This window comes from Poecile atricapillus, chromosome 8 (genome assembly GCF_030490865.1).
Source record: "Poecile atricapillus isolate bPoeAtr1 chromosome 8, bPoeAtr1.hap1, whole genome shotgun sequence".
Classification (NCBI taxonomy): domain Eukaryota; kingdom Metazoa; phylum Chordata; class Aves; order Passeriformes; family Paridae; genus Poecile; species Poecile atricapillus.
The window spans coordinates 22,098,362-22,124,105 of NC_081256.1; the positions used below are offsets into that span (position 1 = coordinate 22,098,362).

At 37.9% G+C, this 25,744-nt stretch overlaps 1 protein-coding gene across 1 annotated transcript in view; it reads right to left on the reverse strand.

The window, feature by feature from the left end:
* Positions 1 to 25,744, reverse strand: part of NLGN1 (neuroligin 1) — a 305,713-nt gene that overhangs the window by 171,277 nt on the left and 108,692 nt on the right. Inside the window, exon 4 of the mRNA XM_058843989.1 lies at positions 16,976 to 17,128. Within this exon, the coding sequence (XP_058699972.1) occupies positions 16,976 to 17,128 (153 nt within the window). The remainder of the gene's footprint in view (positions 1 to 16,975; positions 17,129 to 25,744) is intronic.

Consider the following 25,744-nt stretch of genomic DNA (forward strand, 5'->3'; position numbering starts at 1 on the left):
TCATCATGGATGTAATGTCAAAAAATGTCAACAAAACCCGTCTCCCTCTAGAAATGATTTTTTTGGAACAACCTGTGGCTGCATTGCAGTTCAGTAGTTCACAGCTATCTGCAGGAGCACTTTGTACCTCCACTTTGAGGAGGCTGGAGTCCCATAGGGAACTATTCTTTCTTCCAGTATATTTGACATGTTCAGCTGTTAGTGCTCATTATGGTCATTATGAGTTATTACTGCTCATTATGCTGTTAGGCAGATGACACCTCGATTTACTGAACTGATGCTGATGGGGGTGGAAGAACCCTTCTTCTCAGATACAGATCTGTGATCATAAAGGAGAGCTAAAAATGGCTGAGATGAGAGGAAGAAAAAGAGGAGTTGAAAGAAACACGACACTTTCAAACCAAAAGCAGTGGCATCAAGCCACATTTGCCATTCAGTGTCTTGTTTACACAGCCCTGGCACATTCACATCCCTCTGCTTGTCCAACAAGCCCTGGGAACCATATAGCTCAGAAACAGCAGGGAATTAAAGAATAATTCCAATCTTACTATTCTATTTCCTCTCCTCCATCACTCATGCAATGACACATATCACCTTGGCCACATAAAATTTCAGATTTCCTTAAGCATTACAGTTTAATTATTCTCTAGAACAAAAGTAGTAATATTGCCATAGTCACTTTATGAAACTATTACCAAAAAAGTGCTCAGCAACAGGATTCCCTGGAAATACTACTCAATTGCAAATTTGCTTTTTCCATTTTCTGTTAATACAAATCAGATGCAAATTTAGAGTCTGAAGAGAAGTAGCAGAAAAAGGTTAGTCCCATAAAAACTTAAAACAGGTTAAACTGCTTAAATAAGTTATCAAATCACTTTTTTCAACCATCATTAGTTACTTTTTAAAGACTTGATGAGCTATTCAGCAGAGAGGGGGAGAATACATGACTAGCTGTGATATTTGATCTAGGAGGTTTTTTTTATGTGAAGAACAAAGGATTAGGCTTCCTAAAAATGAAATGGATCATGACGCCAGATCTCTTACTACTCTAGATGTAAGGATACAGTAAGCTGTGGCTTTCAGGTTGGCCCAGGTCCTTTATTAACTTCCCTGCATGTCACACAATTCAGCAGAGCACCCGAGCTCCTTGACAAGAAGCCCTGGAACGGAGTCTCTGAGGGTTTGTGGTACTACAACACCTTTAAGTGTTATTCACTCACTGGTGTAAAGTGCTTTGCACCGGCTGGAGGAGCAAGGGAAGGGAAACTTTGGTGTAAAACAAGAGAAAAGTGAGCAATAATCGTTCCCCTCCTGGGTTCCACTCAGCTGTGTGCAGGCAGCAGCCAGGCCAGCGTTCCCTGGCTGAGGGACAAAACAAATGCCATCGAGATGAAAATGTGGGATGAGATAAATTATCTTAATCTCCCTGTTGCATCCCAGAAACCAAATATTTGGACTGTACATAGCTACAGTAGTGGAAGTCTCAGAGTCATAAGCTCCATCAGTCTCTCTGTAATGAATCAAAGAGAAAATCATTAATTAATTAATTAGTTAGGTATAATTAACAAACAGATAAATAGCATGCAGTGGCATTTGTGTAATCCAGAGTAGTTTCAGCAATCTGGGTATTCCCAGTGTTGTCTCCTCTGCTTGGAAATAATTGTAAAGGACACTAAAAATCTTTTTTTTAACCAGACAAAGCAAGCCAGAAAGGCACATCCCTGCCCTGTGATACAACATGCCAGCTCAAACTTATGGTATATCAATTCTTTCCTGCTAGCCAAATTTTCAGTGGTGGAAAATTCTGGAAAGAAAAAATAAATAAAGGAATAAATATGCATATCCTTCAACCTCTAACAGATTGAAATGGAATTGTGCTGTCAGGAACAACAGCTTGTATCTGCTTTATATTGATATTATTGTGACAGGAGCAATGTAACTTCTAAACAAATATAAATAAATGTATATTCTGACTTAATTTCCTAATCACTGATGAAGGAATGCTCTGAATAGCTTTTTGTTCCTGACTAACCATTGCCTGATGGCTAATCCTGCACCAATAAATATAACCTAATGCTTTATGATCAAGAATTTTATTGCCAGATGTCAGGAATGCAGTGGACAATTACATCACTTTATAAATATGGGGCTTGATCCAACACAATTAAAATTAATGAGTTTTTTATTGCCTGAAATTTGCTAGAATCAAGGGCATAATTAAAAGACATGGTCACACTTTTAAGGGCAATCTATGCATTTGTGATAACCATATTCACAGTATGTAATAATAGTGTAACTATCTTGCAAATAAAAAGGTCAGTATGGGGTAGCTTTCACTGAAAAAAAAAAAAGTTGTTTTCATTCAATAGTTGGATTTTGTTTATTTAAAAACAGATAATTTATATTACTTTGATCCTGTAAAATGCTAAAATGACTTCATGAACATAATCAAGAACAATAAGTGTCCTTAGAATTACTAATATTTATTTTACAAGTGATACATCAGCCAGATATTGTGGAAATTGCACTTTTTCCTCCACTGAGATTCCAAGGGGAAAATATTTATTTTCGCTGTTTCTTTAAGGGTAAACCTTCATTATTTTCTTTGCTGTATTCTCCAAGAGTCAGACTGGATAAAAATCTATTCCAAGTTAATTTTATCCATGTAAGCAACCCTGCTGCAATCAGCAGAATTATTCATATTTATAGTTAATCAGGACCAACAGAAATCATGGAGGTTATAAACCCACAAAAACTATTTTAGCAACAAAGACCAGGCACACTAAAAGAAAGGAAACATCAAACCCATGTGTTTTTAAAGGGTCTAGATATCCTCCTGTACTCTATCCTGTACTCTATCTGTCCTTTTCAGGCTGATGTGAGACTCTGGAGCCATGTGCAAATCACAGAATATTTGAGGCTGAAAAGACCTCCAGGATCATCAGGTCCATCCATTAACCCAGCCCTGCTGTGTTCACCCCTCAACCACACCCCCAAGAGCCACAGCTCCACCTGGTTTTGGGCAAGGGACAGGAATTCCAGGGACAGGAATTCCAGGGACAGGAATTCCAGGGACAGGAATGGCACAGCTTCACATCTGAGAGCACACTTAATCGTGCTTGGAAAATATCAGTGAAACCAAGAAACTGAAAGAGAAGTAGACATCTTTCTGAAGGAATGAATGAGGAGGAGGAAATGGAAATTGGGACTATTCTGAGCAAGACCAGGAGTTGGACTTTGATGATCCTTGTGGGTCTCTTCCAACTCAGGATATTCAATGTTTCAGTGGAATAATAAGGCAGAGAGTTTTGGTCCAGTAGGAAATGCAATCTTGTCTAACTAAAATAAAAGCAGCACTGATTTTGTTCTTTTTCAAGATATCACAAAACCTACAATTTCATTCCTGGTTTTAAACAATTTCATATATTTTTAGTATTTTCAAGATCTTTAAAGTTGCTCAGTATTTTCTGCAAATCCATTCCTATAGTTCTATTTGTTAAAGATCAGATAACTTTCAAGAAAACTTTAGCACCTGTCTAAAGATGCTTTAAAATACATAAATTGCTAAAACTCCTACATCCTCCCTTTCCATCCTTCAGTGCCACAGATTGTTTGCTGGCATGGCATAGAAAAGGGAATTGTGGATTTTATAGCGCAGAGAACAAGTGCTAGTTTGTCCTGCTGAGTGTTGGTTGTGACCCAGGTAGCAGTGTTTTATAGTCTGAAGATCAAAGTGCAGCTTACCCATCAAAATCACATTCCAGCTTTGTTTATTACTCTCTTAACCTTTCATCTGTGCTTTACACAGCGCTGAGAAATACATATATAAAAAATGTTCAGAAAGCCCTGTTTTGGTGAGTCATCCTTACTTCTTTACTTATCATAGTATAACAAGCTCTTTGCTCTCCTTAAAATTCTTCCATATTTAAAGCTACTATAATATTCCTTCTGAAAAATGAATGACTTAATGTACAAAATACATCTTCAGCTTTCAGAAAAAGTACTTTGACTTGTTTGATTCACCTTAGAAACATTGCTGCTTAAAGGGTCGATAATATTGAAAAGATTTAATGAAATAATAATGTTTGTCACTAGCATTGGGTTATATTTTCTTTAGTCTTTTAAAACTCATATTTTTAGGGGGAGGATTCTTTTTAAGGAGATGCTTTAAATAATATCAGATATATGTAAACACTCTCAAAGGAAAACAAACCCATTTATCAGCTGTATTCTTACAGAGAAATCCCCAAAGATGTCTCTAAAACAGATTTCTGGGTTCTGCAAGTTGTTAAGCACAGGATATTTAACCTCCTTTTTACAAGTGCTTCATAACAAAACATTTCACTACTTGGATTTACTGAGAAGCTGCTTTTAGAAGTACCTTCAAAATGCTTTATTCATGTCAATTGCAGCAAGCTATTAGCTGTAATTGGAAATTTAATTTTTTTCCTTTTTGCTGCTTTTAGTGTATGATCAGCTTCCAAAAAGTAAGGTTTTAGAATTTCCCTAATGCACCCTAAGCCATGTATTCATCTGTAGCACAGGCAAATTTTACTTAAAAATTGGTCCTCATCAACATGTGATTTTTCAATATGCATCAAGAGATGTGAAAAAATATGTCCTCAGGAACTGCCAAATTGTTTGGGCAAGGAACAGTGGGATGGGTGACAGCACAGAAGAAATTCTCTGGCCTGACAAAAACAAAGGAAAAAACCCAGGATGCCAGTGATTGGGGGCTGAACCTAAATAAACAAGCCAACATCCAGCTTACACTGGATCCTTTCCTAAGAGGAAAAAGAGAAAAAGAAGGAAGAGAAAATGTAGTCTTCCATTGTCTCATAACTTGCAGGCAATCTTCAGGATTCCTTAAATTCAGGAGCTCCATTCCCAAAACCCCAAATTCCAGCAGAGAGAGCTACAACAGGAGACTCTGCATGATTTAACCTGTGACCATTTGATCCTTCCCCACCTCCACCCCCTGCCCAATTCCTGCAGTAAGGGCAGGGTTTAGCAAAAGGCCTGGAAAGGCTTAGGTGTGAAAAAGTTTCTGCACCTCTGCTCTGGACATAAGCCTGGTTAAGTGTTCAGGACACAGATCGCTCTCTCTCACTGCCAGGCTGTCAAAACAGAGCTGCTTTCCTCCACTGGGATGGTAGAACAAGTAATCCCTCCTGTGCTCATGAGCCACAGGCTGAAACCTTAGCGTATGTGAGCAGATGATACATCTGCTGGTGTGAAAAAATGGTACTAGAGGGGTAATTGCTTTGCAAAAAAGCTTTTTTTTTGCTTAAGACATCTATAATGGGCTAATTCATTTTCAGGTGAGCCCAGACTGTGCAGAAAGAAGGTTTACAATGATAATCAGGTTTTAAAAGTTCAGGTAGATGTCTAGAGAATAATTCATGTGCTCCCTCACAGTACTCAGGACCCACTGTTCTGCTTTAAGGTCACAGAATCACAGCCTTAGGGTAGCTGGGATCTGTGGAGACTTCAGTTCATCACCTCCCCTGCTGCACCAGGGTCAGACAAACCAGGCTCCTCAGGTCTGTGCCCAGGCAGGGTTTGAATATCTCCAAGCACTGGAGACTCCCCAGCCTCTCTGGCAGCCTGATCCATCATCTGACCACCCTCAGAACTAACAAGGTTTTTATTTTTGGACTTTCCTCTATACTTGGTGCCTGCTGCCACTTGTCCTTTCGCTGCAGGCTACCAAGAGTCTGGGCTTACTTTTTAAAATCTTCCTCATTCTCTATAAATTCACATTGAAGCCAGTGAGAGCCACACCCCTTCACGTGCTTGTTTCAATTTCCTTTGGTTTTTTGCATTTTGCTGGCTCGGCAGGGAGAAGTTAAGAGCCAGGTCCTGAATATGCTTCTGCTGGGTTCTGCAGGATGCAGGATGACTTTAACAACGACTAACTGTTAGCACACATTGATTGTCACAAGTAATTTTGTTTCTTTCATTGAGATTGATTATCTTTACCTAAATCATAGAGATCTCCTGGGAGGAAACACTGAGAAACTACAGAGAATGTGATGGGAAAAGCTTTTCAAGGACTAAAAAGTTTTAGCAGCAGAAAACTAAGAGCTCATGTAAATGAAAAGCACAATCTCATGACAGAAGCTCTCACCTGTACAGTCACACAAAGGAATATATCTATTTCCATCATCCAAATGCCAGCATTCAGTCATTAATGGGAAATACACCCTCCTGGGCTCATTTTTCAAAATTATTTTGTTGGAGTGTTGTAAGGGAACTATATAAAAGCAGAGCAAGACTCTCATCCTGTGAATACAATACCCAGAATTCGTTCAGAGCCTTTCTGGAATGCTGCAGACTTCAGGAGTGGTGAGCCACAGAGATGCTTGCAAGAATGGGAGAAAGAGAGAGAAACAAACATGGAACCAGTTTTCTCTGGTGCTCAAGGCAGCAGAATCAAAACCTGCAACTCCTTCAGAGTCACCACACCAGGGGGTTCTTTAGATGCAAAACCTTGGTGGTACAAACAACATTTCCTCTTTGTGCTTGAACATGGCAAAAATGGATCAGGTTCTAGCAAAGTTGATGGCTCCTAAAAACAGCTGCTCACCTCCACCTCGCAAGAGGAGCTGCTCTGGAACTGGATCTGACTTCAAGACAACATTGTCTGCAAGAAAAGGGCTTTTTTTCATGTATGCAAGATGATCCAAACTTTTCTCTAACCCTCAGCTGCATCTTCAATACTCTATAACCAAGCAATGATATTTTTTGTTCAGATTTCGCATGTCTCAAAAAAAAAAATAGTTTTCTCTTAAAACTGAGACTTTATTCTTCATAATATTTTTCTCAATATTATCAGTTCCACTACACCTAGTGAATAGACTCCTGTTTGTAAATTTGTTTGTACACAGCACTTTCAAAAGAAACCTATCAAGAGGAACATCTGCTGCCATGACTGAATTTGAACCAGAGATCAAAACACTACTTATGAAATATTTATAAAAAGGAACCAGCCAGCAACTATATAGAACTTTCAAAGGATAAAAAAGCAACATTATGCACTCGTGAGGGGGAAAAGAAAAGAAATCTGTGCATTGTTTAAGAATGGAACCTTAAATTTGAAAATGTGATCACTACTTCTACAGCGTTTACCTAGAAAAATTGCAAAGATGAAATTCAGGTACTACTGTAGATGTTGAATTTTCTGGTTGCTGGAAAATGCAGGTAATATCTTGTATTCATCAATAACATTTTTAAAGCACATCTTCAGCTGGAGGGAACCCACATTAGAAAAACTCTGTGCTAGTAAGGCATCTGTCAAGTGATTTCTTTGTTATCAGAAAGAAAATAAATGAAATAGTGAGTACATTTCCATTTTAAGTTATCTTTAACAGTAATTCAAGAACCTATTGGTAATCAAAATCCAAACAATGTGCACCCAAACAACAGGAAGAACTCAACCATGAAAGGGGCTTTTAGCTTTGAGCACACAGGATGTGTGAATCCATGAAGTATCAAAAGAGAAAATCTTAAGTAATAGAATCATGGAATAGTTTGGGCTGAAATGAACCTTAAATATCATTCTGTTCCACCCCCTGCCACGGGCAGGGACAGCTGCCACTTTCCCAGGCTGCTCCAAGACCATCCAGCCTGGCCTTGGACACTTCCAGAGATGTTGCAGCCACAGCTTCTCTGGGCACCCTGTGCCTCTCCACCCTCACAGGGGAGAATATTTTTTCTGTTCTCTGATATAAAGCTACTCTCAGTTTGAAGCCATTCCTCCTTGTTCTCTCATTTCAGGCCCTTGTAAAAAGTCCCTCCTCATTTTTGTAGCTCCTTCAGGTGCTGGGAGGCCACAATTAGGTCACTCTGAAGGTTTCTGAAGGTTGAACAAGCCCAGTTCTCTCAGTCTTTCCCCACAGGAGAGGTAAATGATCAGAAGAAAATGGTGGAGAGAAAGTTAATATTCCTTTTAATGTGAACATTTCCCTTTCACTCCACCATAATTTAGCCATCCTTGTTAAGAACTCTATAACGGCAAAAGGAAAATTTAGAGAACATTTTTCAAGAGGCACGTTGTAATGAAGTGAGTAATTATAAGATCCCCAGGGTGCTCAGGAGTGTGTTTTACAGGGTCATTAATATGGCTCATGGGAAGCTGAAAGCACATGGCCTTTGGCCCCACAGCACACAGGGGGCCCAGTGAAGGACACCCCACGGTGTCACTGCTTTAGTGAAATGTCTTTAGTGGAGACACAGCATTTACCTGGAGCTGGAAGGAAAATTTCACTCAGAGAAGCAAATCAATTAATGTGCAATAAGCTACACCAACAAGTAGAGAAGGGAGCAAACATTTTGGGAAGAAATGAATTTCCCCGTGTGTTTCCTGTTGGAATCAGTGAGATGACATGAATAAGTGCTTGCCAAACTCATGGGATGTTGGAACCTAAGTAAGCAAAACAGCTTAGGGATATGTTTGCCTAAAATTTTTGAAATTGTTTGGAGCTATATGCTGCCCTGCCTCCTTTCTTTTAATACTTTGTTCTTCTGTACTGAGCAATTCATTCTTCAAGAGTAAAATAAATAGTAAAGAAATTTGTCAGCATACCTGTGGCAATTTAAGAACCCTCAACCAAAATCCTGGTGGAAAGCCTTGAGAAAATGAACAAATTCTAATGAGTAAGGGAGATTTCATAAAAACAAACATCCAGGAGCTGACAAAAAAATACAACAAAAATTACTTTTAAAACCAGTAGAACTCTTGAATGCATAGTGAGTCTCCCATACAAAGACTTCCTAACTCCTTTCATTCTATTTCATTAGGATCTTGAAAAAATGCTGAAAAATTACTGCAGAACAATGAAAAATGCCAGTAAGATTTATTTCTCAAGCAATAAACCCCCTGAAATATGGAGGATATACTTCAAATTCTTAATTAAAGTGTATAAGTGATCTTTCTTTTCTCAAAAATAATTTTAGTTTGCAACATATACAACACAAGATATATTCAAAATCCTTTACAAATGCATTAGTATCTAGTATTTATATTTGCTGGAAGGCAGTTTTCATACTTTGCTTAACAAGGGGCATTAACCAATATACAGCATTTCCTCTGGCCCTTCAGAGACCTTCACGTAGCAGTTTTTCATGTAATAATGTATTCAAATGCAGTTTTTGCCAAAATAATATTTATTTACCAGTACTTCTGGGGATATAAGAAATCAGTGTATCAAACAATGCAGTCTTCTATATATTCTCCATTAGAAGGTAATGCAAATAGCAACATTTTTACTGTAGTATTTTCTAGGTTGGCTGAGGCCAACATGGATCACACATTAAATAGAAGAAAAAATTTAGGACCCTCTCTTGCCAGTACTGCTGCCAAGAGAGTTTTGTACCTCTAGATCTATTGCTCACATTACTCTTTTTAACCATTAAAAAGTGCTGCTACAGCCTTAAAATACAGATCTTGTTCAACTGACTCAAAAATATCATGAGGTACTACATCAAGGAAGTATCAGAATAATATTTGAGCTAGTGCCCATATATGTAAACTAATTTGCACACGAAAAAACCCATAAAATGAGGAATTTTATGCAATTGAAATGTGTGAAAAATGAGAGCAATATTTGCAATGGAAATCCCTGTCAAGTTATCTATTTCTTCCAAAGCCCCACAGTATACAGAAGTGCTTAATTTCAGCTTCAGAAAACTATTTTAATATATGTAATTAAGTGCTGTCAACTGGGAATTTAGAAATATTCTGTCTACTTGTCCTGCTACTTCAATCATAAATGTTGGAAGAATTTTCATTCACCTTCTTTTCTGGGCATGACTTACAGCTGCATAAAGCTCAGGAGCACAGAGTTCCTGATAAAAATTACAAATAACATCATGTAGGATAATAGGGTCAAAGATTTCAACTTTTTTTTTTTTTTCCTAAGGCAGTAAGGTATTTATAGCTTGTCTTCAGTGAGCACTTTTTCCTTCCTATTTTGCAAATATTATCATGCTGAAGTTTATTCAGCTCTCAAAGATAAATCTTTTATTTAGAAAAACTGGGATACTTTTATTATATGATTAAATATTGATGAAGGAAATTTATCTTACCAAAAAGTAATTTTTCTTGACAGAAATGACACAAACTGCTCTTATGCCTAAATGAATAGTTTTAAAGTTTGCTATTTGTTATTTTCCTGTTTACCAAAAAAGAAGTCTAGTGAAAAACATCAGAATAAACATGTTATTTAAAATGTACCTGTACCAAGATAGAAACCTATTCAATGGCAAATAAAATTATGCTTCTGTACCCTAAAAAATATTGAATCTGGTGCGTGTCAGCATCTATCCAAGCAGGTGGATAATGTCAATTGGCTCTGCTAGAAAAAGCACAAATAGAAAAGAAATGGTTCATTTTAAGAGTCCACTATTTATGCAGGGTTCCCATTTCACAAATATCTTGCCTACTGTGCTTTGCAGTTGACCCTTTAAAGATCTGTAGTCAATAACCCATTGTTTATCTCACATCCATTTTGTCATTTTGGTGGTACAGACCAAGTGTGGAAATCTTCCTCTGCTCCACTGCATGCCCCACCTCCCTCTGGCTGGCACTAACTCACAAAAAAAGCCCTGCTAAAATATCATTAATTACAACAGGTCTGAGATTTGAATGCTAATTCTATTAATGGGCCTATGAAATTAGGACACTGCAAATCTAGATGAGTGCCTGGGCCTCCTGCAAACTGGGCTGCCCCAAGGTTACCTGCTATATTAAATAAGAATTGTCTAATACATTTTTAGAATTCCAAGGATGTGTAAATCAGCCCTTGTGAAGTACAGCACCAGGGGGAATAGATAACTGCAGAACTCTCTCTATCTTAACTCCTTCTATTTATCTAGAATCAAATTCATTTGGAGGGCTTCATACCAAGACTCTGTGATGCCCCAGGCAAAGGTGGGATCAGATCAGGCCATCTGGACACCTTCTTTACTGTATAATCCTAAAATATTAAAATTTCATTTTTACCTAAAGGAAAACTGTTATGAAGCTGCCAGGGGTCCCTAAAAGTGTTTGTAGATTAACATTCCCTGCATGTTCCTCCACTTCAGAAAACTTGAATGATTTTTGACTGCACATTTTGATGTGTTTTGCTATTAATTTTCCATCTTTACTTTCAATGTAATGTAGTTTTAATTAGGCAATAATATATAATCTTCTGCTCATCTATCACTTTTACTCAAACATCTTAGGAAATGGATAATAGAAAAAAGGTTCATCAGAGCCCCTTTAGAGGTGCAGCAAAGCTGGAATAAAATGCCATCTCCTGACAGTACCTTTAAGGTTTCATAAAAAGATAATGGATGTGCTTGTCACCAAAGCTAATGATCAAACATTTTCCCACTTTTACTGGATATTAAATTGTGAACTATAAAAGAAAACCCCACAATCTAAGCAATGTAGGAAAAAGAGTCTTTGTACATTTTTGATCTCCTTTGATAGCTAACTAACATAAACCTTCTTATTGCACTGTTACTTTCACTGAATAGCCACTATGTCATGAGATGCTTACTTTTACTGAAGTGAAAAGGCTTCTTTTCAGGAGAGACAACTCTCCAGGCTGCAGAATAAGAACATAATAGGCTATATTTGCAAAAATACTTAAGTGAAACAAAACACCAGTTCATACAAATATCTTTATAAAGTGGACCAAAGCTTTTTAATCTCATATGAAGCAATTTATGGAAGCGTTATATCTACATTTTATACATTATTTTGAATCATATTCTTACTCCTCTATTTAATATTTTCAGTAGTGTTACCATGCTGTCAAAATAAAGAGAATAACAAGGCAGTGAAAAAAGCAGATCTAGTTTGAAAGCAATGGGAAAAAAAAATTATGGTATATTATTATATTTAAAAAGAGAAAGGTATTAAAACAAAACAAGACAGTACCTTCTAGTCAATCCCAATGGAATTAGACTCCTGAAAGAGGCAGGTACTTCCAAGCTGCTCTGAAGTAGCTTTCATTATAATATATCCTCATCTCTGTGACCTGCAAATGGTCAGCTGATACTTCTTCATCCCATGGAGGGATTCACCAGGCTGAGTTCTGGAATTGCCACAGCACTGATGCACATAAACTTGCTCCTAAAGGAAAGGTTGTGCTTTATTATGTTTTTTGGCCTGTTGGGAATGTGCAGCTCCTTGCTGAGAGCAGGATGGATGAGGGCAGGAATTCTGGGCTTGGCAGAGGTTGCCCAGCACTCACTGCAGGGCTGTGTCCTTGCATTTCATGCACCTCTTTGGCCAGTCAGAGGTTGCAGGCTGGCATCATTCTGCACAGCAGCAAATGTGATCAAACCTGAGATATTTTCCTAATGTATCCAGACACAGAGCAACAAAACATTTTATGGTACCATAAGACTCATCCTCTGTCCCTAAATTATCCATAAAGCTCCAGCAGTAACTAAAAAAGTTAAGGGCTTTTGTGACAGTATTTTTTGCTTTGTTCTGTTTTCTGTCACTAATGTGTTTTATTTGGCATGAATGCTGCAGCCCAGCAGAGCTGGCTCACACAACACACTACAGAAAAATGGAATTTTGTGCTGGAAAACACAACAGATTTCTAAGAACTGCTCTTCTCAGAAGCAGTTCTGTGCACGAGGAACAAACACCTTTCCAGTACCCTCGCTCTTCATCACATCACTTCAAATTATGGGCAGCCAGGCTCTGTCACAAGGGGATGCCCTGCACTGAAGAGCCCCATTGATTTCAGTGCAGTTATTTGGGAAATAATGTACTGAGTAATGTTATCAGAGCTTTCAGTCTGCTGCAGTGACTCCACTTGCAGGATTAAAAGAACCAACAGGAAAAAAATGAAACTTGAAGTGGTGGAACACCTGGACAAGTGTTTTCAGTAATCGCAGACAATATTCTCAAACTAAGGGGTGACAGTATAAATGCAAGATTAAATGACAATAATGGTTCCTATACCCTCCTCAAAAGGGAAGATTTCATACAGTTAAAGAAGGCATAAGGAAGACAATCTCACTCATGGGTGTGCTTCCATTTTGACCTGAATTTTGGTCTAAAAGTTTAGGATGTTAGCCTCCCCAAGGCAGATGTTATCAGAATGCCTAACTGAAAACACAAAATACAGACCATTTTTCCTTTTTACTTATTGCCACCTTTGACCCAGACCCTTGGAATGACAATTTACTGTTTCTGTAGGGACAACCACTGTCTCTTAAAGAGGTAAAAATGGGAAATTTAAAGCGGTGCTCAAACTAGGATTTCTCTAAGTCATTATTCCTTCCCCCTGTTCAGTTGGTGAGCTTCAATACAAATGCTTTTTTTTCTGTGAAAGTTCTATTAGAGTTCTGTGGCTTAAAGATAACCAAGAGCAAAGAGTATAAATTAATAAAATGAAGAAACAAATTCCCAGTTAGCATAAACCAGCTCTGTCCTTTCTCTCCACTATTGAAATTGAAAGCAGTAGTAGCCAATGGTGACCCAAAACATTCTCCCTCTCTAAATAAACCTTTCATAAGAAAGAACACAGCAAACAGCACTGGCAGTATTAAATCTGTCCATCATGATCTTTTCTGGATGTTGAATAGACTCCTTTTATAATTCTTTTCAATTTTCTTAATGAAAATTAAATAAAATGCTCCTGCTTTTTACCAGGTGAATATATATTGAGTAAACGTTTGACATTTCCTATCAGCTGAGTTTAAAATCCAAACCTGTCCTCATATCTGTCCTTTCCCACAAAGAAGCCATATAAATATATCTGCACTGTCCTTCAAGGCTGTTAGACTGCTTCTGCAGTATTCCTTCTTGGTGAAATTGCTTGCACAAGACTTGCATTCAGAAAGAATCTAAAGAAGACATGGTGTGTTTCCAATGGCTTCCTATTCAGCAGCCCCCAACTTCCCAGGGCAAAGAGTTCTCTTTTCCATCATCTTTATCTAAGGACAGTTTCTAACAGACTTTCATTCTCAGACTTCTTTCAAAGGCAAAATTGGGCCAGGGAACTCACCAGGGCTTTGGGGGTTTTTTTTTTATTGTTTAGTTAGTATATTTTGTTATTTTTTGGTTTTGTTTTGTTTTTTTTTGTTTTTATTTTCATTTTAGATGTATTTGCTCCATCATTCTTTTATTTTCATTATTGTTTTCTCTTTACCAAATGGATTTCACTTTTAAGCATTATCTAACATTTTATTTAGAAGTAAATCCTGCATCTCCGAAAAATGCAGCTCCTCGAGGAGATTAGTTCATAAAACAAAGGATCTTTCAACTCAGAATAAACAGGAAAATAATCTGAACTGCATCAAAAGCTGTCTACTGTGGACTTAATAGTAGCACTGTGAGGAACCTAATATCAAAACGCATTCCCAGTCCCATCACGATTGGTCTGGAAGAAAATGTTACTATTTCATGTCTAAACATGATATTTTATCAGAATGATAATGATTTATCAGTTTATTTGTTTAAGAGAAGTCAACATCTTGGTGAAACGATGGCAGACGACTCACAGAGATCACCTACATAAAGCCAAATATCCACAGAAATCTGATACAAGAAACCAGACCAGTAAAGGCCACATAAAAGGGAGAAGACAGACCTTATTTCATCCCTACATCTTCTCATGTGATTAATAATTCCTTACATTTTCCTTCTGCCTGTGGTGAGGTGATATCCAAGTATCCACAGGCACCAGGCAGTGGAGCTGCACCTCTTGCCTTGTGGGATAGGATCAGGTAAGGGAAACTGAGAATTTGTTCCCTATGTTTTTGTAAATCCATATCTTCATGTGACTGCAAAGGGAAGCATTCTGCTGGAACAAGGAGGAGCAAGAGTTTCAAAATATCAAAGTCAAAAGCTGATGATTATGCACAAACCTACTCTGATGGTATTTGTAGATTAGAAAATGAGGAAAAGCAGGAAAAATTTAAACTGTTCTAACTTTCTTTTCTCATTGTTGCTCTGTTTCTCCACTACCTATTTCATCATACATCAGCATTATTTATTTAATATATGACAGAGAGGCAGTGCACCAAATACAATAGATGTGTGTGACTTCTACATAAAAAGCATTGGTTTTACTAAGAAAACCCTGCAAACCTTTCACTGGGTTTGCAGAAAGTAGCATCAAGTATTCATACCAATCACTGGATTCTGCTGTGAATTTTAGAGGTTTTACTGTAATAGTTCCCACTTCAAATAAAATCAGCTCTTTGACCCTTGAGGCTCAGTAAAGACCATGAAGCCCAAAGAATCCCAAAGACATGAACAAAAATGAAATCCTCCTAAGCTCAGTGAGATGTTAGCTGTGGGTTACCTCAGGGATCAGGGTAAATTTACAGGTGGAAAAACCATTACCATCAACAAAGGTGTATTAATTTCCATCTTTCAAACAACTAGTCCTTTTAAACACTGCAATTACTAATGACTTAGGAATCAGACTAAATAGTATACAAGAATAAACAGCCCTTTCAGATAATAGATACTTTCTTTTATACTAGCATATAATACAGAGGAATGTTTGAGACAGCAAAGATAGGCACTGGTGTCAAACTGAAATGTTGATTAGAGGCACAGGTAACAGATTATTAACTGCTAATATGTGTCCAGGACTTGAAGTCATCACATAATTTGAAAACAGGAGGAGGAAAACCATACAAAAACCAGAACTTCCTTATTTAAAGTGTTACATCACACAAATGAAACCTCCAGTACCAAGGAAATAAGTCCAGACAATAATAGTTATGATGTCTCTGGAAATTATTTGGTCTCTTGTAAAACACAATTGCAGTACACTAAATTTAAGAAACCTAAAGCCAAAATCCATTCCCTCCCCCTGAAATTAGGATGTCAAATTTTTAACAAAAATGAAACTGTTGGAAGACAATTACCCAGGTGAGCAAAGAGAACCGGTGCACTTTGGGACCAGGCTAAGAAAATTCACAACACCAAGAACAGAGCAGTGACGAATAAAAACCAACAACCCAAAAGTGAAGCAGAGTAGCAGACATTTGAAAATAAAATTGACTGGTCTCCAGAATAAATCCTCTGCTGTGAATGACACTTGGTCTGTCACAGCCTTTCAGATGTCACAGGGAATATCCTCACACCTATGGAAGTGTTCTGGAGTTACTGTTCTATTCTCTGTTACATCCCAGCACTCAGCTCCTGCTTTCAGGAGTCTTAGCATGCAATATTTCGGTAGAATATGCAGGAAAGGCCCCTAACAGCCACACTGTCTCAAGAGCTGGTGGATGATACCATGCATGTGACTACTCTGAGAAAATAGCAGAGAGATTTTTATTTTCCATAAATCCAAGGTACCAGAGGGAGACCACACACCTCTACCAACAGCACAAGCACATTCTATTGAATGTATTTGAAACAATCAAAGGTAACTCCTTCATTCTCTAATTAATTAGCTGGAAAAGAAACACTGGAGGTACTTGAATGACACCCATACCACTTTTAAAACCACAATGAAGTTCAAAGCAAACAGGCAAAAAAATGTTTTCATAACATTCTTCACTTTTTCAAAGCATGAAAAAATCACAGTACTTGAAAGTTAGTCTCTTTCCTTCCAATAGGAAACCCTGCCCTCTATGGCTTAAAAGTTATTTTTAAAAATTAATTTACCTGTCTATGAACTAGAGCATCAGTATTATTCATAGAAACAAAAATAAAGGGGGTGGGGAGGGAAGGAAAAGAGAAACTCTTCTCCCTGGACAGCTCAGCAATGGGAATACCTGTTTCATGCAGCAAAACAGCAGGCTCTTCCAGAAAACACCTGCAATATCTTTACATCCCATCCCCAGAATACAAACCTTCTATCTGACAAAGAAAATTTAAAAGTACTTGTCGCTCTTCTGCCTGTTTTTTTCTTTTTTTTTTTTTTAAAGTACATTCTCACATATAATATGAATTGCATTGCAGATATCAGGGATTAGTGGAAAGCTGAAAGCTTCTTACCAAGTACCCCAAGGCGATAGTTGACTGTGATGACTATCACATTCCCATAACTTGCTAGAACACTGCCATCATATAAATTTCCAGTGCCTTCCATGTAGGACCCTCCGTGAATATACACCATCACAGGCTTAGGTCCCCCACTGTCCCGAATGTCTGGAAAAAATATTAAGACACATTTTATCTCAAGAAAGCACCAAAGAAGATACATGCAATTTTTTAATTTTTTTTTTTTTTTTTTTTTAAAGTGAGTTATTTTTTCTGGAAGTGTTTCTCAAGCAACATCTTTTACACAAGGAAATGGGCAGGTGGGCACAAGTGTTTCTTTGTGGCTTGCTCTTAACTAAAACTCCTATTTTTGAAACACTCTGAAAAGCAGAAAGGAAGTGAAAATGGTAACACATTTGCTCAGGTGCAGTGGGGCATTGCTCTGATTCTGACCCTGCTGGATTGGGTGTCTTCTGCATCGTGCCTGCTAACATGAGAGTGAGCTCATTTCAGATGAGCACTTCCAAAAGCTCAGTGCAACTTTCTGTTCACTTAGCTGAGGGAAATCCTACATATTAAGATAAACTGCTCCAACAAATTAAGATAAAGATTTCTGCTCATATATGAGAGTGTTGATTACTTACAGTCCACTAATTTGTACAAACAGCTGTCTTAGGATGGGTCTGAAGTTTGTGTTCAAAAAGTACTTGAAAAAAAAAAGTACTTGTTTAGCACTTAGACCTTGCATTAAGATTATTGATAACTTGGGTAGCCTGAAGGTGCATGGGCACTTGTTGATTTCCTAAATCATGAAAAAGACTGAATATTTGAAAAAATAACTGCCTGGAACAATACTCAAAAATCCCCACCCTGTATTCAAAAAAATTGCGAGATTCTCAAAAGTGACATCAAAGGCAAGGAACAGTTTTAAAATGTTAGAAGCTCTGCCATTCTCTCTGACAACAAAATTAGATATTGTCACACTGTTTTGAGTTTTGATTTAGGTATCCCTCTACCCCAAAACAGTCCTATTTGCAAACGGATGCATCTACTCAGGAAAAAAATTTTGACTATATGAACAGTGCTACTCCTCTTGAGGAGAATTGTTCCTGAGTACCAATTCAAAGCAGTTAGTTCAGGCTGATATGTTTTTAAAAGTTGAAGGTTTTCTGTTGGACAGGAAATAAATCAGCTTAGGTGTAAATTTAAACTCTTATATCTGATTAAATTGCATTTTGTTCTGATTTACTGGGTGCCTGAGTCTCTTTCATGGCACAAACCATAATATGCCATAATAGTCCCTCAAAATCATGAAAGACAATAGCAAGAGAGCCTAGGAAAATTTCCCAGTGATGAACTGTTCTGAATATTCTGATTCAAAAACACTTTTTTCTTGCCATTATGACAGCATTCAAGTGACTTCTCTGGCTGTTTCCTTCAGTGCTTGAAGAAACCTCAGATGTATTGTTTATTCCTTTGATTGGGAAGGATCTTAGTTAAGAAGCTTTCAAGGGAGCTCTCTGCAGAACTGTTGGAATTGTTTCTGAAGCACTGTAAGGAGCAGGAGGGGGCAGCTACACTAAAATCCCTGCTTTTGGAATTTGCTGGAAAACATCAGCACAGATGTTTCTGTTTATAAAAAGCCAACTGCTACGATTATTTTGATATTGATTCTAATTTGAAGAAAATGCCAGGACAGTCAAGATCAGAAATTGGATCTTCAATACTGGAAGTGCTAGAACAATCACTTATTCAACACCAAAAAGATGATGAAAGGTTGTGCATGAAATTGCTTGTATTGCTTTTCTTGATTGAGCCTTTAGTGAGGGCTTTCCAACATGCATCTTGGAGTGTAAAGCTACAGATTATTTATCTTCACTGTCCATAGGATGAAGTTATGAGCTCCTCAGGTTTAAATTCTACACTGTGGAAAAAATCTTTCCAAATTCATATGCAGTTTGAGTAGATGTTTTGTTAGTCTGTGCTAACTTTTCTATTTTTTTTTATACAAATATGGAAGCAATAATAAATTATTAATCTGAAATCACTGTGTGACTGTTCCCAGCAGAAATTGTACACAGTTAATTGTATGCTTGATGGTAACACAGGGGGAGACTGTCTCAGAATTCTTCTTTAATTAAAATTACATAGAATTAGAGAGCACCAACAGTGAACAGAAATGAAATGTTGGTAGAACTGGCCTGTATATCTGAAAAATAATATTGGAATATTTAGAAAAGAATGGATGCCGTTTATCTGAGAAAGGAAGCACATATTCATGAATAAAATCTCATATATAAGGAAGTTATTATTTGAGCAATTTCTGTCTCTACAATACTGTTATTTTCTACTACTAATATCCTTGTAGAGATTACAGATCAGATGGATAAGGAAGGCCAGTTTCCAGCTCTGCCTCTGTGCCACGTCAGGCCAAATGACATGCAGAATGAATTTTCCTCATGCTGCTTTACGAAAGTCATCAGTCTTAAGAGGAATCCCTCTTACAAAAGAAAAACTGTGCATCTGAGTGTCTTGGGCAGCGATTTAGTGCTGGAGACATCACTCAGGGTGTGCAGAATTCAGCTGAGGCTGGTGGGGCTCTGGGCTATGGATTATACAGAGCTGTGGAGCCCTTCATGAGAAAAAAGATCACTGCACTTTGGTCAGAGATTTCATATCAATTGCAGTCTGTAGCCAGGAATATTTGAAAGGTGCAAATATTCAGCTGGGAGAGTGTTATTTAAATACATATGTTATTAACAACTGAGATTATTAACTGACATGACTGAAGCAAGAGAGCAAAAAATCAGACTATAAGCAAGAATTGATTCCTACCTTAAAATGTTCCTCCATGAAAACTCTCATCCTTTAAAACTAAACTTGAAGGAGAATTAAAATAATACTCTGTGGGAAGAACACTTTTGTGTATTGGTACAAAATTGGCAGAAAGATGTACTTTAAAAAGGTGATTATTGGAGTTAAGTGTCCAACTCAGTGAAGTAAATAATTTATGTTTTTGGTACTCAAGTACTTTTCAAAACCTGACCATAAATGATACATCTTTCATTTTTTCCTACAGGCTGGTGTCAGTCCTTTCTATGCATGTGCTGGGGTGATCTCAGGACACTGTAGTTACACTTTCATATGCAGATTAATAGTTATTCATGGATGCAGATTAATTGTTTGTGTTTGTAGCTCATTCTGAACCTGAAGACTTTAGGTGTAAATGTGGCATTTCTGCAAAGGGTAGATTTATAGACTGATTTAATTTAGTTGTGTTCTGCATTTTTGTTGCTTTTTATTAAGTGTTGCTTTAATTAAAAATGGACACATTCATCTTTTCAAAGACATATGCAAGGATAGCACGGTTAAAAATCCTTCTCAAATTCAAGTCAGCTCTGGTTTCAGTCACACAGAAGATCATTTTTGGGTGCTGTGATTTGTTTGGCTTTAAATTGCTAGTTCATCAAACCTCTAAGTAAATCTTACTGTACAGCAGAGAATTAACCTTATTTATATTACACATACATTAACTTTCTTGTAATTATTTCTATTATCACTTCTATTCTGTACCTTTCTAATGTTTGTTGCATCCACTTTTTATGTCTCAATTATGTTACAGACAATTTAGGAATAGGGCTAACTTTCATTCTGTGTTTGTTACATTACACAACAGGCAACCAGGTCTGACTGTGAATATCAGTCACAATTGTCATATGTAACAAAATATAATTATAACTTCAATCATTCAGAACTGCTGTGAATTGGCCACGTGACTTAACAAACATAATTTGCAGGGCACAACCAAAATGGGAATGGAAAAAAGCCTGCCTGGAGGCAGCTTCACACAAAACGATAATTAATTTAGCACCCATGTCACAAGCATTGCTTTTCTAGATGGCATAAAAAATTGTGACAGCTTGATGCAGATTGTTAAGTAAATTTTGGGTTTTGAACATGAAACAGGCCCAGAACAGTGGAAAACTTTTAGATTGGCTAGTGAAAAAGCTGTGTGTGCCCTCCAAAGAATTTAATGTGGCTATCTGGATATGTGTGCAACTCTTCCATAAGTTTTGTAGAAAATATTTAAGTAGAGCATGGTACCAATCATTGCTACTCTTAATAATTTTAAAGCCTTTTAACAGCATTTGACCTTTCAGTTCAAATCCATCAGATGCCTTATAGTTGCACTACCATTTAATAAACTAGTGCACTTAGTCCTAATATGTAAACATCCATTAATGCCACATTTTTAAAATGAGATATAAAACTAGACATTCTGAGACTATTAAAGCAACTATTGAGCTTCTGTGAGGCGTTTCAGATATGTTTTCTATTTTAAAATACAGCCTGCATCCCTCAGGCTTCTGACAAATAGAATTCTCTCCCTTTGTTTGTTTTCCTATCTGTCAAACCAGGGGATCATTTTGTGCACTCTCAAACCCTTAACTACCTTTACCTGAAAATTATTTGAGAACCTGATGGAGGACTGTATGAATGTTATCCTAGCATGAAAAAGGCCAAAGCTTTTACAGATAAACATCTGGAGCAGATTCCCATTAGAGCAGGACCTCAATAGCCAGGTAGGCAGTCATTTTAAATTATTAAAGGGTGATGGTTAGAAATGCAAAAGCTGACAGACTCTTCACTGTACAAGCAATGCTTGGCAGTGCTGAAAGTAAAATGAAGCCCTAAAGAGGTACTTAAATTAAAGGTCTGTCAGAATTTTATCATGCATGTTTTCAAGTATTAATAACATCACCACAAAAATTTGACACAATTTGAACTGTGTGTAAAGGGAAAATAAAATCAGCCCAATTTAAAGTGCAAGTGGCGTTGGAAGCTGTGTGTTGGAGAGGAAATCACGGAGCTAACATGAATGGGTGACAGGAGGAACAGGAATCATGAATTTGGCTACGTGCATCAGTCAACAAGCTCACCCAAAGTGGTCAGATCTGTGCTACCCCAGCCTGCCTGGCTCTCATTAAAGGCTATAATTAAGGCTGGAGCATGTGGCTGCTTTGCAGGGCAGACGAATGTGTTCTGCTCTTTGCTGATCTCCCAAGTCCAAAAACGTGCAAGCAGTGCCAGACAGGAAGAGTGTTGCTCCCCCTCCTTCTTACCACGACAGCTGAAGGCAGAAGAAATGCCAAACTTGGCATCTCAGTGTATTTTAGTACCAATGGAGTGACAGGGGCTTTTGGAGAGCCTCAACTCTGCAATGTGCTCCTTCTCACCAGTGGCACTGCAGTCTGTTAAGCATAAGAAGGGATTTGCAGATGAATTCTGCATCATTAGCAACTTTGAGTTGATTTTTGGCATTTTTTGATTTAAAACATGCTCTGGACCAAGAACTTCCTTCTGTCAAAGAAGTCCAATAGCCCATACAAGACAGAGCACCAGACTAAATTATCAGAATCATCACAGTTACAGCCTGTGAGCAAACAGCAACATCTGCTCCTAATCTGTCTCCTTTTCCACAGGAGAAATTGGAAGGGAGGAGGGAAGAGCAGAAGCATCTATCAACTACAGTGCAGACCCCACTTCTGAGGCATGTACTCTCAGCAACAGACATGGTGTCTGCATTCCTCAGACTTGGCATCTGTATTCTTCCTTTCTAAAAATGGAATAGCAGCATTCCTGTATTGCAGAGGGATGCTGTGAGGCTGAATACATTAAAAACTGAGATGCTCAAACAGCACTGGGGACTAAATAAGGATTTAAGATTGACAGATTGATGTGCCAGGCAAGGTGTGTATGATAGAGCAGTAGATGAGAATTCATTTGTGAGCAATCCTTCATGGTTATTTCATACAACACTAACTACTTATAAGTCCAATTCTGATCCCAGAGTACATTGGCTGGTTAATGATTTGTGTTGCCAAAATTTAGGTCATGCTCAGGATTTTAGTGGATAGGAACTAAGGTTGCCTAAGAGTCACTGATTTTTTGCTATAACCAAATTAAATTATTACCTGACCAAAATTAAGACTAAGAAAAGACAATAAGATTAAAATATTTTACTTTTTAAAACTAAGCCTTGTTTCCAGACTGGGGAAGGTACATTTTGTGTAACTGCTGAACAATTTGAAGGTAAATTTTTCATCTACACTAGATATTGCATACCTGCAGGTCAGCAAATGAGCAAACCCACCACTGCTATAAAGAGAGAAAGCCCCAGTGCTCACTGCTTGCAATTGTTTTTGCCACTCTTGTTTTTGGTGCCTGCTCAAGTCATTCAATATTTACTGAAAACAGGTAAGCAGTAGAAGTGTAGGAATGAAAGGGTTAAACAGAAAGAAGAGTGCATCCAGACTGGGGAGAAAAAAAAAGGCATTTATATTATTTCTGACTTTTCACACTCATAGAATTTGAAAACACCTTCATTTTTTAAACAGCAAATAGATCATTAGCTGGTAATGTGCACTACTGCCTTTGGCTCTTTTGAAAACAAAAATGAAAAATGATCTAATTAAGCCTGGTCTAGTGGTTGCAGCACATACCAGAGATCCAAGTTTGATTACTGACTCCAGTGCTTGTGCTGGCAAGGTTTGCACCAATGCTGTGGTAATGGCAGCAGCTGATGGGAGTAGGATTATTGAACAGTGTTTTAAAATGAAATCTTCTAATCAAACTCGGATATTTGAGTGGCACAACACAAAATGTTCTCCAGACGTTTCCTACAAGAAGCTGCTATGGGAGCTCTTTCTTCAGAAAGATAGAATACAATAAACAGACCTGAGATCTCTGGGTTTTTTGATGTAGAGATCATCCTGGGCATTTTAGAAATCACGGGGCATTGTTTATGTAACATGGACTCTATGGATATCTGATAAGTTGTTTTGCACATGTACAGCCCAGTCTCCCTAATGCTCCAATCTCATCATTCATTCACTTCAGCTTTTTTTTTTTCTCCCCACAGCTATTCATTTGAAGGATTTTACAGTGCCTAAAATCAAACATCCTACAAAAAGTGAAGGCTTTGAAGGACAGGTTAGCAGAAAACTAGAGAGCTAAGGTGACCTTTTGCTTGGCCTGTCTCTTTCCTGCTACTCATACCCAAACTCATACAGCTGAGTTTGTGAAATCTTCAGTTCTGCACATGCAACAAGTTCTAGAGTTTCAATACAGAGGAGCAGGTTCACAAAAATGCAGGACTTCTGATCCTGCTCCTCCCCTGGGAAATGCAGGGTCTCAGCAGACAGGGCTTCTATCAACCCAGCTGAAAACCCAGCAGTCTTGAGTGTCTAGTGATCATAAAAATTTAAATTTTCCCTGTCTCTCTGTGCCTCTCGGAAGCAGTAAAAGTCTAATTACTGCCTGCACTCTTCTATTGGCATGGAAAGGAGAACAAAACTGTCACTTGTATGCCAGAGAAAATTAATCCCAGTCCTATAAATTACAGAGATTTATTAGTGTTGTAAATGTTCTTCTTCCCCCCTAGTTTGACTGCAGTGTTCTTACAGTCCTTATTCTCTCTCCTGCAATTGTCAGAGAGGGAGACAGGTTTTCCCTGACATGGACACTTGTTCTCAGCAGACTGAGATCCCTCCTCTCCTCTGAGCCTACCTACTAAAGCACTTTCTGACAGCAACCACTCTCTGCTGAATTTCAGTAAACTGAGGAGGCTCTTTGAAGTCTGCCTAAGCAGAGAAGGACTCAACAAATCCGATGTCATTAGCATCTGTCTTGGCAATTATGCAGGAATTTAGGAGAGCTACTAAGGCCCACTGGGTGAATAGCCCAAATTTCAAGTGGTTTCTTGTTTGTTCAAACAAGACAGAGTAATTTTTGTAATGGCTAATTCACTATTGCAGATCTTTGTGATTTCATAAGAATATCCCTTGCAATATTCTATCATGGACTCTTGCAAAAATGTCCTGACTTCATAAAAATAGGAGAATCTCAATTGTCATAATTAGCTCTGAATAGTGTGGCCTGATTTCAGCTGGGATAGAGTTAATTTGTGCGCTTAGGGTGAGAATAATGTTGATAACACGCTGAGTTTGAAGTTGTTGCTCACAGCAAGGCAAGGTTAGGAGGGGACAGAGCCAGGACAGCTGAGCCCAACAGGCCAAAGGGATATTCCAGATATTCCATATCCTGTGGCATCGTGCTCTGCATGTGACCTGGGGGAAGCTGGCTGGGGGTCACCACTCAGGAGCTGCTGAGCATCAGCCAGGGGCCATGAGCAATTCCTCTGTGCACCACATGTTTGGCATATCCTCATTTTTTTATCACGATTATTCCTATTATTTCATTTCATTTATGTCATATTAAACTGTCTTTATCTCAATTAATAATTTTACTTTTATATTTCCTTCCCCAGTTCTCTCCCCCAGGGGGGAGTGAGTGACTGGCTCAGTGCTGTTTAGCTGCCTGCTGGCTTAAGCCACCACAGGAGAGCTTTCAAAGGAGATTTTCAATTTATCAAAATCATCAAACCTTGCAAATTTTGGCCCAGCTGGTGGGCTTTCATTTGTATGCTTTAACATACAGATCCAGTAAAGGATCATAAATCAATCATAAAATTGTGACCAAATCTGTCTTCAGTTACTGGGTAAGAAGTTGAATGCTCAAATTTTCCTTCCTTAATCTTCTCTAAAAAGACTGTGTGTTTCTGTTTAAGTTAAGTAGTTGATGTTCTGTGTGATGAAAAACTTTTTAATTAAGAGCCTTTCAGCCTATAAATTTCATTTAGTATCTGGCCAACATCCCCCTGACACCCCAAATATTAAGAGAGCAGCAAGCAGCAACTCTACCTCTCCCATATGGTAATTTGTT